Genomic DNA, 13,872 nt, shown 5'->3' with positions numbered 1-13,872 from the left:
CCAATGATTCATAAACATGCCTTTGAAGCATTGGATAGAACCTTAAAAGATATATTGATGCCTGATTGTTCAAATAGCGAAGCTTTACCATTTGGAGGAAAGGTAATTGTATTTGGTGGTGACTTTAGACAGATTCTTCCTGTTGTTCCTAATGGCTCTAGACAAGATATCGTGAATGCTTCCCTGAGTTCGTCATATATATGGAATAAATGCAAGTTACTAACGCTAACAAAAAACATGAGGCTCACTGTTGGCATGAATCATGGTGATATTGACAAGACAAAAGAGTTTGCTAAATGGCTTTTGGATATTGGCGAGGGAAAACTTGGTGGTCGCAACGACGGAGAAGCTGTTATTGATATACCTCAAGAATTGTTGATTACTGAATCCACTAACCCTATTGGTAATCTGATCAACTTTGTGTATCCTTCGATACTTGAATCGTTCAATGATCCAAATTATTTTCAGGAAAGAGCCATACTTGCTCCTAAGAACGACGTTGTTCACGAGATAAATGGTACCTTATTAGCAATGTTTCCTGGTGATCATAAAGAGTATCTAAGTTCAGATTCCATCTGCCAATCTGAGAATGTAACTGACCATATTCGACACAATGTTTACCCCCCCGATGTTCTAAATGGTCTTAAGGTTTCAGGAATGCCGAATCATAAATTGGTTTTAAAAGTTGGTGTTCCTATCATGCTGTTACGTAACCTTGATCAGAAAAACGGTCTGTGCAATGGTACAAGATTACAAGTCGTAAAACTTGGTGATCGGATTATTGAAGCCAAAGTGATTTCTGGTAATAATATTGGTACTAGAACTTTTATACCAAGGATCAATCTATCCCCCTCTGACAAACGAATACCTTTCAAGCTTCAAAGAAGGCAATTCCCGATAGCTGTGTGTTTTGCAATGACGATAAATAAAAGTCAGGGACAGTCGTTATCTAAGGTTGGTTTGTTTCTAAAGCAGCCTGTTTTCACTCACGGACAACTATATGTTGCAGTTTCAAGAGTCAAAAGCATGGATGGTTTAAGGATGTTAATATTAGATGTTGAGGGGAACGTTACTAATAAGACTACAAATGTTGTATACAAAGAGATATTCTCAAATTTATAGTTTTGATTTATAGTTTCATTATTTTAATATTAATATCCAACTGTCATATTATTTATTCCTTTACTCCGAGATTTATATTTCCATTTTACTTTATATTTTTTTATACATTTCATTTGTAATATATATCACATACAACTTATAAAAATAATCTTAACCACATATAAACAAACACAAGTTAGTTTGTAAATAGATATATTTAGACATTGAAAACCAACAAGTACTTATGCACGATACCAACTGTTAATTACATTCAAAATTATGGTACTTTGTTGGATGATATAATAGTAGTTGTCTTTAACCATAAACTACCTACTAACAAAATAAAACATCATAACCATAGAAAGTTTGTCCAAAAAAGAGTAAACCAAATAACATGATCACAAAACAGTCATCATTTGTTCAACACAAACACCTTCATCATTAGATTACCTGTTAACATGCATTAACCCCATCCACATTTGACAAGATCAGGAGATTTGATGAACTTACAAATGTGAAATGCAGTCTATCACCCAAACAAAGTCCATTCTCCTTCATGAACATCGGCCAACCTTCGATTGCATACCTTACAGCATTTCCATTCTTTTGGCACCTAACATTCATTTTGATTGTTTTTCCCTTCATGTTCCTCACGTTTAACTTATGAGATTTATTTCGGAATCCGGCTGCTCTTACAACATTAGCAGGCATTCTCTGCATGCAAATCCGTATTTAAGAACTCATTCAGCCATATTCATGTTAAAATATTTCAGTCTATGATTTTTATGTCAAAAATACATACCATGCGGTTTTCTCCTTTCATTGTGAAATCATATTTTCCAATTTTCTCAACAGTAGTTGTTTTTGCAACAACTTTTCCTTCAACCTCCACTATCTTCAATCCATGATCATCCCTATTTCTTTTTTCCTTTACCTTTGTTTTGAACACATACATTATATTTAGAATAAAATCTAAGTTAATAATAAATGTTGATCACTACATATTGTTTATTTATGATAAACGTACCATCCGTTTCCGAGTTATCTCTCCATCTGTTGAGACCTTTTCCATTTCAAATTCTGTCCTGCATATCAGCTCCTTACTGACCTCCGCATGACAATATGCCTCTACATGTTTTCCTTTCTTCGTAACCTATTAAGATAAAACAAAAAAACCTATTAAGACAATATGCCTCTACATGTTTTCCTCTACATGTTGAGACCTTTTCCATTTCAAATTCTACCTTTGAGTTTTCTTTTCCAGCAATGTTCTTAATCACTTCCTGTTTTTTACTACTTTCATGAATCTGTGTATCATATTTAATAAAATTACAACATCTGATTGTAATGTGTTTTAATCTACTTAAATATAAGGTTATTACCTCAGAAATCATCTCATCTGTGGAGTCATCATCATCATCACCGAAGCTCTGTTATACAATAAGATATTAGCAAAAGAGACGTAATTATTAGTAAACTGTTATAGTTTAAGTTGATAATACTTACAAACTGGACGGTTTTGTAGTATGTGTCTTTAGGTATCTCCATCACAGACTCATCTTCACTTTCTTCTTTTTTCTTCAAAACAACTTCAACTCCTCGACGATAAATCTTTATCTCAAATTTGTTGCTGTCCGTCTTCATCAACAACATTATATCATCATCTTTTATCCCAAGATCATCAAATAGTTTCGGACAACCTTTCGTAAAAACATAATTATCATTTATTTTGTCCGTCTCAACTTTCCAAATCTGACCTGCTGCACATATGTTATAATAATCGTTGACTGGCGTGTAAGAGTAACATTTTGTAACATAAGCTTCGGGAATCACCTGAAAAGTTTAGTAGCATTTTACTCTCAAATATATATCTATATCATTTATTTTACAACTATAAAGGAAAATATATTAATATATAGTTGTATACTTACTATTATCTTTAAAATGCCGTGACGGTTTACTGTTACGAAAGATTCACCACATATGTTGTTGACGAAACAATCAATGTGAATATCTTTATCTTTCATTATCCTTAAGCGCAACAATGTCTGTTTTTTCAACTGAAGATCCCTTACGACATTTTTCCAACCATCAGTTATAACCGATTCCCCGCTTATACTTCTCAAATAAACTGTCCAACTTCTTTCACTTTCATGATGTATCACTACTTTAGTTCTTTGCCAATAATCACCGTATACACTCTTAACAAAGTCAATTGGCAGTACCTGTTGTTAAATTTATGTTAAAGATATTAACTAACACAAATTAGATTTACTTTATTTTCTAACAATTGTAACATACCAGTTTCATCGAGTAATCATCATCTAACACAGTTATGCATGAGGAACTCATCTTTATATACCTGTAACCAATGATGTATATATTTGTTTACAATATAGTATAATACAATATACAATATACATATAAACAATAACAAAGCAACTGTTATCTCATCATCTAACCATAATTTTTTTCACAATAGCATTCACAAACTATATCAACCAAATAAGTATAGTAACCTAAATTTTATACTTTCAAAGACAAACAATTAAATGTAATCCGTTTTAGATAAACATAAGGTACACAATAAATAACATTGTTATTCAAGTTTTTTAATGTTATAACCTAATCAATGATCCAAAATACAATGTTAATCAAGAATTTTTAATTTTCACAATAAGATGCACAAAATATATCAACCAAATCATCTTATTAACAGAAATTATATATTTTCAAACACATGCAATACGATCTAATTTATTTTAGATACACATAAGATACACAACATTTAATTTCATAAAACTGAAAAACCTGATTTCATGTGTAAACCGTCAACAATCACCGGAAATACTTCGGTGAAGTCACTTAACCCGGAAATTGGCGTTCAACTCAGATGATAATAAGTGTGTGAATCAAAGAGGAGATTTCCGATAAAATGATCGGAAAATATGGATGTAAACTTACTTTACCAAATTTCTTCTTCACCGTCGGTTTAGGTTTCTTGAGACAAGTGAATGTTGATTGAAGGTGATGGAGTGTTGCAGGATCTTTGATATGATATGTGATGATTATAGTTTATATTTTATTTTTAATTTAAGTATCGATTTTAATTTTTGACATATATCCGTTATTTATGTAATAATATTAAACTAATGTTTTTTATTTTACCCATTATGTATTTGAATATCATACAAAAATATATATTCACTAATTAGTACTAATATTTCGTAAAACCTTTTATTATGTTAAATTTTTATTACTAGCAATATTTTGTAAATCTTTTGCTATTTTTAAAACACATTTACAATAATTACATTAATTTCTATACTTTTGTACAATATTGAGTTTATTATTATTTACATAAATAGTTATAAGAATTTTTGATTCTATAGTATCTTAAATTTTATTTCCAATTTTCTCATATAAATACATGCTGATATTTTTTTCTTTCATTCTATGTGTTGCTATTAGTATTCGATTGTTAGTATTCTTTCTCAACTGTCGTGTTTGGGTGAAGATGTATCGTCATGGTCCGTATTTCATCATAACTCTACTTGATCCACTATCCCTTCAACAGGTACATAACTTTATAAACTATTTATTAGTATTGTTTGATGTTTGATATTTTATTCTAAAGAAATTTTCCATAAATTTTTTTTTTTGGTTTTCAGGCTATACCTATATGTATGAGTAGATTTATATGGACGAATAAGTTACAATCCTCAACTGTTAGCCTTAAATTTGATGAAAAGCATTCATGGCGTGTTCGCATCAAATTATTAGAAGATGTATTCTACTTCACGGATGGATGGCCTGAGGTTTTAAATTACTTTGGCCATGGATATTTCTTTATTATTTTCAACTATCTTGGTGATCGTACTTTTAAGTTCAAGCTTTTCTGTCATGATCCAAATCAAGAGTGGGGGAAACCGTTTTGTAAAATTATTCAAAATCCTTTACAAACTCCAATGGTACGTACTTTTATTATAGATTTATATTGTTTTTTTCTCGATTTATGTAAAACATAATACTCATACATTTTATAATAATTAATTTCTTTACAGGTTATACCAGATACTTTTCTTTCAGAACATTTTGATTATCCTTTACCGGATAACAAGGTTATACTTAACGTATCCGAGATTCATAAATGGGAAGTCCGTATTAGAAAGATTGGTCCAAATTATTGTTTTGCTGATGGTTGGTTTAAATTTATTGAAGATCTCAGGTTAAATCCTGGCGATATTTTGTGTTTTAAAATAAACGACGTGAAAGATTTTAATATTACCATATTCAATAAGCACGGTCGTCAAGTTTTGTTAAACAACACTCCTTTGATTGAGCAAGAATATGAACATATCACCAATGTTGAAGGTTATCGACAAGTTAGTGACGATCCTAACTATCCTTTTTTTGCAATGACAGTATCTAATGAATTGGTATTCTACTATGCTTTTTTATGTTTAATTTTTTTTTTATTTTTAGTTTTTTTCATTTAATAACATTAACATATTTTTAATGTGCTTACAAAATGTAGATCCTTCCCAAATTGATTACTGACATAAGTGGTTTAAATGAGTTTTCTGAAGTAAACATCAAAGTTGTTAAAGGAAATACTTGGGTTAAGAATCTTCGTACACACAATATTGATGGTCAAATAAGGTTTGTCAATCAATTTATTATCTTATTTATTATTTAACTTTCACTGTATTCGTATATGAATTAGTAACATTTTTTTTCATATTTTATCTAACATAGGTACGGTGTTGTTGGATGGCATGATATAATTGAAGCTGAACATATTTCCTTAGGTGACGATTGTTTCTTCAACTGGTCGAAAGCGAATTCCAAGTTATTGGTTACGAAACTCCAGCAAGCATAAGTGCTATAGTAATAGGCTTTCACTTTTTATTTAAAATCCGAAAAAACAATTACCTTACAATAACTTTTCGATCACCCTTTATTTACGTTTCCGGTACAATGCGTTTGTTATTTTATCTATTTTAAAATCAGATTGCCATTATAACCAGAAAATCAAATCGTATCAACTTCAAATTTCAATAGTACGTTCATGCATACAGTTTTTTTATCATCAGTATAATCGTATTTTTTTCAAAAAAAAAAAAAAAACATATCATTTCTCAACACCGCGAAATTCGCGGGTATTAGCACTAGTTTTGGAATATAATATGATATTTAATGTTTGCAACTAAAAATATTTGAAATCTTTTTTATGTCGTTGGATAATAGTTGTAAGAAAGGAAATGAAATCAAAAACCATTTTGAGTTTCATAAAGGTTTAAAAAACTTTCTAAAATTTTTAATTTAACTATTTTGGGTGAAATAAGAATAACAGGAACATCCTTTTATTGTGCCTACAAAATTGTAACACGTGACACTGTAAGATACAACCAAAATATAGATTATAAAATTGTTAATCAACAATAACTTTTAACAATGTTTTTATTGGAAGACCAATCAATAAAATAAAATCCCATCATATTATAATGACTAAATTTTAAAGTTTATGTAGACTTGGTTTGTACTGTATTGTTTAATATCTATTATATATCTACATCGATCAGTTAATTATAAAAATTATATCTTTCATACTTTAACCAAAATAAGTTTTAAGACTACAAGGTATGGTGATAGACCATCCTTGGAGGATGATCCGCTACGTAGGCGGCACGTCACATTCCTCTCTAAGATGGTCCATCCTCCAAAACTAGAGGGCATGGTAGGATGGTCCTAGTCATAGTCCTCCACCACTTTTTATGTTTTTTTTATTTTTTTTAGTATTCTATTTTTTTTTAACATTTAACAAATATACTAACAAAATATTTTCATTAATATTAAACCCACATTACATAAATATAAAAAAAACATAAAAAAAAAACAAAGACTTAATAAAAATAAACATAGAGTTAAATAATTTGATGTTTTTTCATGATGTCGTGTTGTAATTTTTTCAACATCGAACGTTTCGGCTCAGGTTCGTCCTCGACATTCATCGTTATTATTTTCCATTCCTTGAGCCGAATTTTTTCATCGGAAATTCGGATTTTCTCATTCGCCAATCGGACCTTTAAAAAATTACGAACCTTTTATCGGGTTGTCAGAAGTGCCAATGAAAGCCTTAGCTAAGGCTTCTTTTTCGATTGGGATCCACTTAGTCGCCTTCGGTTTCGACGGTTGATCACCCACCACTTGTTTGCCTTTGTTTCGTTTTCCTTTCCCTTTAGGCGGTTGGGTTTCGGGAACAATCTCCACATCGTCTTCGGGTTCGGATTGGGTCGGGATCGGTTGAGGTTGAACGGGTGGTGTGGGGATCGGTTGAGGTTGAACGGGTGGGAAGTTCCAAGCACCCCGCATCATCATTTGTTGAAGGGCTTGATTTTGGGAGATTTGAGCGAATTGGTTTGGCGAGTGTTGGAATGAAGCAAACGCGTTCGATGAATATTGCGAGAATTGGTTCGGTTCTAGCGTTGGATAATATCCCGGAATCGAAAAAACATTAGGTTGGGTCGGATTGTTGGGAGTATTCGGGTTGTTCGAAGTGTTCGGGTTCTCCGGGTTGTTGAACGGATCCATGAAAATTATGTGGAAGAAGGTTTATAGAATAGTGGAAGAAGGTGTATAAAAATTATGTGAGAAAGAGGTGAAATTTTGGGGTTAATTTGGTGATTGAAAGTGAAAATGGAAGTTAAATTTATATATTTTAAAAATATGACCGTTTGGCATTTTTCAAATTATGGAAATTTTGTTTTTTTTTTTTTATTTTAACGGTCAAAAGTTACTTGGGGGCCCCACTTTTTTGGACCGTCTCCAACGGCAGAGAAGGGACGGAGAGGCCGGGACGGGATGGGGGCGGCACGGTGTGCCCAGCGGCGCCGGACCGCGACGAACCGGGGCCGAACCTCATACCGACTAGCCTAAGAAGCTAATAATATAAACAAAATTTTATGAAACTTCAAATCAACTTTAAACACAAAGAATTTATAAAAAAAGGTAATTCATTTATTTTAAACTTTTACATGAAACTGAAAATCCACATAATGTTCCATTTAATTGTTATAAATAATTATGAATTCAAGACAATCACGATAATCCATAGAGTTTCAGTAAATTTGAAAAAAAATGAGAATTGTTTAAAAAAGTTGTTGTGCTGAGGTAAAGAATAAGATACAAATACTTGGGCAGCATGAGAAGATCCTGGAAAACTTTCGTTCTAAATTCTCAATCAGATAGGGTGCACATATAACGCATAGACACATTTACAAGTATTTTATAGTTATTTAGGAGAAAAACATGTCATATATATTTTATTAAAACACATTACTTTTTTTATAAAGTTGGAGTTATTTATAAGTAATTAACTATAGAAGACATTACACAAATGGACAATGAGACTAAATTATGGAGTTATGGTGATGTTTACAGTTAAAGCATAACAATCTCAAAAGTCACTCTACATTTTGTGAAGTACAATGAATGTGGTCATACCCAAGTTTATATGAATGTAGTCATACACCCAAGTTTATCTTAGTCCTACCTTCATTTTCAACTTATGCCATATTCGTTTCTTTTGTTCACCGTGAAAATTATAATGTTTATTTTTTATTAAGAAGCTATTGCTTGCTGAAATTCAACAAAGTTGGAACATAAGTGTCATTTTTTACCCATTTGGTTTACAGATGTAGCACTCAATTTTAAATGAGTGTGTATATATATTAGTTAATAAAATGTAGTTGGTATTTATGGATGATGATAACTATAAGTTAACTACAAGGTTTACCAAGTTGATTTAGAAGGATTAAGAGATAATTCAATGGTTTGAATTTGAAAGATGGGACATAAGGTAGATTAACAACCCACCCTAGTTCTCATTTAAACTAATGGATCGGTCCCTCCCTCTCTTCTCATAATGATTAAAAGTGGAGGGAGAAATCCAGGATAGAGAATATGATCATGAGAGGGAGAATCTGAGAAGTGTTGGGCAGTGGCTAGTGACGAGGTGCGTGATTATTGGAAGTTAAGGATTAATGTTGTACGTTTAATATTATATATTTGATGTTTAAAAGTTAATTGATTGTTGATTGAAGTTAAGCGAGCAGTTGACGGTAAAGTTTGCTTCACAATTGACGTTTATTTACGATTAAAGTTGATGTGCATGTTTGATGATAAAATGTGGTTTGATGATAATTATCGAACGTTTTATTTGGACTGTTAACTCGTCATTTGATCAAACTATGACTCACTTTGTGTAGCTGGCTTTTTAGCATGTATATCATGTTGACATGTTAAAGCTTTGATAGAAAGATCCCGAGGAGTCACTTAGCGTAGCTAGCTCTCCTACTTATTGAACTGGCACCCTATGGACCCTAAATGACCCATTATGTTTTTATTTGATCGTTTTAGGTCAATTTGAAGACTTGATGTAATTGATACGTGATTTTCTGCTAACTAATTAATGATTATTATCAGTTTAAAAACTATGTTTTAATATAAATTTAACTATGAGATCGCCCGTATTTAAAGCCTTACATACAATTGCATAATGGGTAAGCCTTACATACAATTGCATAATAGGATTCCTTGACTAAAACATACCCACAAAAAGTAATTTTGAACAACATAATCAAAAATAGCAATCAACTTTTGTTCACCTTCTTATACACACACTAGCACACGTGTGCGCAAGTACATGTCTATATGCCTATGGATGTGCATGCATATGAATTGTTACATGTTTGTCATTATCCATTTAAGAATTCTTATTATCAATAACACCATAAGATCGATAATTTTCTTTTTTTTTTAGTATGAAGGGTTAGGAGAATATACGTAATAATGTATTTAAGTTATAACTATTTACCTTTCATTCAGATCTTTTTATTTTATTGGTTGTTTATTGATCTTAGTGAGCTATAAATTTTAAGGGTTTAATCTGGTTGCGGGTATAACTTTTTTTAGAAGGAGTGGATCAACCGGTTACCTTGCCCGCCTCTAGGCGTACCCGCTCAGGTTCGAATCCGCCGGCCCGCAATGCGGTACCTCCCGGTCGGTCTGGCCTAAACTCCATGCAGGAACCCCACTGGCCCAGGATCGAATCCGTAACCTGTGTTCGTACCTCTTACCGGCTAAGCTGGTAGTCATTGGCCAAAAAAATGATATATCTATTATGTTTTCAATCATATCATTCAACATTTAATCATTTGGGTTTCATAAAAATGATAAATATTTGAGGTGGTGTTTCAAGTGGAGTCCAACGCTTCTTCAACAAATAGAATGGATATTTTCTCCTTTCCAAAGTGGATTTCTCTTTCAGTACCTAAACTTTTCTTTTAAAGTACACAAAGATCCTATGTAGTTACAATTTTAATAATATTTTGTTAAAACAATTAAAATACTAAAAATATATAACAATAATAACTAACCGAGAGTAAATGTAAGTTCAATTATAGATCATGTTAACAAACCCGTATGGTAGGAGACTTGGGTTTTCCAATGGAGACTCAAGTTCAGGATCGATCCCCCCACTTGTGGCCTAGTGGTAGGAGACTTGGGTTTTCCAATGGAGACTCAAGTTCAATTCCCACTTGTGTCATGTTGCTGTGGATATTGGGCAATGATGGTGACAAACCCACCGAGGGGGGTTCAATCCTGAGCCGCACCCCGGTATTCATCCGGTTGTTACTTCAGCGAGGCTTCTCGTGTGGAGGCAGTACGGTTTCCGGGGGAATGTCGTAACCAAGTCTGGCCAACCCATCGCGGGCCCGGTTAAGACAACGTAAGTCTGGACAGACTTGGCTAGGGCCGTCGATTAGGCGGTGTGACATTGGGTCACTCAAAAAGAAAGTCACCGTTCAAAAAAAAAAAAAAAAAAAACAAACAAATCTGGAACATCTATACCTAATAATAAGAATTGGTTGTGTCACTGTGTCATAATTCTTTGAGACTAAGATTTTTTTCCGCTTCTTTTATTTCATCTTTTGTATTTTATCTCTTATTTTTGTTAAAGGTAAATTACATTTTTCGTCCTTTATTTCACCTTTTGTATTTTATCTCTTATTTTCGCCATTTAACTTCAATAATTACAGTTACAATCCTTTATACATTAATCACATTGCTCCCTAGGTCCTTTGGCCCTAACACAGTTCAGTTTTCTAGTAAAATCAAGTCATGTGCATTGCACATGAGGGTAAATTCGTCTTTTAACTCTCCTAAGGATTGTTCAGGTAATTACTCTTTACCTCTCTCTCTCTGTCTCTTTGAACTCTAAAAAAAACCCCTAGCCGCCTATAACCGCCACTACCACCTATGATCACCACCAGATCCGGCTGACCCTACCAAATCCGACAACCACCGCACCACCCCAACCATCAACATCATGGTCTTCGTCTTTTCTCTCCCTCTCTCTTATTTCTTTCGATGCCCTAAACAGTAAACAACACAAGAAGTCAGAATCCCCTCAATTTGTTGCTAGTAATATCAAGTAAAATTGAAGTCCAGATTCTTCATTTCAATGCCTTAAATACCACAAAATTAGCAAAATCCCATCAACTTATTTCTAATAAAATCCATGAGCTAGGAAACAAGACTCATGAAATTAACCAAAATCAAAGTATCGTATACGCGGGTTAGCTGGCAGACCCTTTACAAGGTTATCATTGTCGACCGACCTTAAAATCCTAGATCCAAAGCCGCCGTCGGAGATATGATTGTTTCCACTCATATTTACCACCAGGCACCGATTTCAATCACCAACAAACATTATCTCTGCAGCTGTTATGCCATATCAAAGCCATAATCAGTTGCTAAACATATCAGAAAAACCATCAGAGACCACAAGTCACAACCACCACCGATCTACCATATTACTCATTGTCACCGCCTTGAAACTTGAACCATCGTTCCAGATTGGCGTTCTGGTTAGCGATTGGGGTTCCGACAAGGGTTTCCATGTTGTTATAGTTCCGGAAAAGTGATTAGCATTCTGGTCAGCTTTTGAAGATTTATAGATCTAGAAGGGAAGGGAGTGGTGGTTGTGGTGGTGGTTGGCGGCAAGTGGTGGTAGGTTGTGTGGTGAAAGTGGTTACAAAAACTTGCAAGAGATGGATGGGGGTTGAGAGTAGGATGATTTTGTATATATGTATTGTTTTGGTTTTATTTATTAAGAAATATTTTAAATAAAAGCATGAAATGACCAGAATACCCTTAAGTGAATACACTTACCAGGTTAGTGCAAAAGGACGTAGAGTGTAATGATATTTACAAATAAAGGATTCTGACTGTGATTATTGAAGTTAAAGAGTATCCATTGCAATCTGATACAAACATAAAGGATGAAAAGTGTAATTTACCCTTTTGTAAATATATCGTTAGCAAAATATCGTTTTATATTTCATAAATCATCATTACTAATTACTTATTATTTGATTAAGATTTTCCCCCTTTTTCTCTTATTTAACCATTCGTATTTTATCTCTTATTTTTGTAAATACATGGTATCTCAAAATATTGTTTATAATTCATAAATCTTCACTACTAATTACTTATTATTCCAACCCGTGTAATACATAGGTTGCTAACCTTTTTAGTGATAAATCAATGCTTATAATTTGATGTATTTAAATTGAAATATGATATGTATACACATATTTATCTATAATATAATTGATTCCCCACGTTGCGAGAATTGGTTTTCTCAATATGATTTATGCGTACTGATTTTTTTTTCAATTGCTTGTTGATCATATAAATTAAATAAGCACAAAAATGTATTATATTTAACATGAATCATTTTCAAAAAAAAATACGTCAAAATGTAAACAAAATTGAATTTATACCAATACGTACATAGAAATAAGAATGACTCATTTTCGGGAAAAAAATTACATCGAAACGTAAACCAAATTGAATTTATACCAATAGGTACATCGAAATAAGCACGTGAAGCTCGAAGGGGTCAAAATGTCATTCCATCAAAACGTAAACCAACTTGAATTTGTATCAACACGTACATAAACGTCAAAACATACACTAACTAAAATGTCAATAAAAATAAGCACCAAAACGTATTATATTTGATACAACTCATGAAATGTAAAGTAACTCGAATTTATACTATCTAGTAAAATTGTATTATATTTTATAAAACTCATTTCCAAACAAAACTTACGTCAAAACGTACACCAACTGAACGTGTCCATAAAAATAAGCACGAAAGCGTATTATACTTTTGTGACTCATTTTTGAAAAAAAAAATACATCGAAACGTAAATCAATTTAAATTTATACCAAACCATATATAAATTTAAGCATGTAAAACTCGAGAGAAGTCAAAATGACATTTTACAAAATTTTTAAAAAGTTGAAAGGTTTTAGTTGTCAATAATAAAAGCTCGAGGTGATGAGTTTCAAAATAAAAAAAAGGTCAAATGTACTTTAGCTTACTAGTCATCCTTTTATATATATATAATAACTAGTCTAAGTTCCCGTGTGTTACATGGGTGGCTAAACAGGAAAACTAAGTCCTTTAAAACTGTAAAGTAAAAATTGTAATATTATATACGTTGAATTATTAACGAAAATGTTAGAGAGTGCAAGAAATAATTGAAATACATGAATACGACAAAAAAAAATCACAACTCATTGAAGATTTCTTTATAAACAACTCGTTGAATTATTAACCATGTTGTGTTTTTATACTATTTATAAAGTGGAGAACCCGCGCGTTGCAGCGGAGTCGCCAAATTATAGTGTTGT

At 32.3% G+C, this 13,872-nt stretch overlaps 2 protein-coding genes across 2 annotated transcripts; one reads left to right on the top strand and one right to left on the bottom strand.

The window, feature by feature from the left end:
- Positions 1-3: 3 nt before the first annotated feature.
- LOC110944218 (ATP-dependent DNA helicase PIF1-like) lies at positions 4-1,122 on the top strand. Its single transcript, XM_035990075.1, has one exon. The coding sequence runs from the start codon at positions 4-6 to the stop codon at positions 1,120-1,122; it is 1,119 nt and encodes a 372-aa protein (XP_035845968.1).
- A 6,075-nt stretch (positions 1,123-7,197) lies between these two features.
- LOC110944219 (sporozoite surface protein 2-like) lies at positions 7,198-7,695 on the bottom strand. The gene has a single exon (XM_022185930.1). The coding sequence runs from the start codon at positions 7,693-7,695 to the stop codon at positions 7,198-7,200; it is 498 nt and encodes a 165-aa protein (XP_022041622.1).
- Positions 7,696-13,872: the final 6,177 nt, after the last annotated feature.

The sequence above is a fragment of the Helianthus annuus genome, chromosome 5, assembly GCF_002127325.2.
Source record: "Helianthus annuus cultivar XRQ/B chromosome 5, HanXRQr2.0-SUNRISE, whole genome shotgun sequence".
Lineage (NCBI taxonomy): Eukaryota > Viridiplantae > Streptophyta > Magnoliopsida > Asterales > Asteraceae > Helianthus > Helianthus annuus.
Note: the sequence above shows the minus strand (reverse complement) of the source record. Positions and strands in the feature narration are given on the sequence as shown.

Bases quoted from the DNA above. Each gene is read 5' to 3' on its own strand.
- LOC110944218 (XM_035990075.1), top strand. From the start codon at position 4: ATGATTCATAAACATGCCTTTGAAGCATTGGATAGAACCTTAAAAGAT.
- LOC110944219 (XM_022185930.1), bottom strand. From the start codon at position 7,695: ATGGATCCGTTCAACAACCCGGAGAACCCGAACACTTCGAACAACCCG.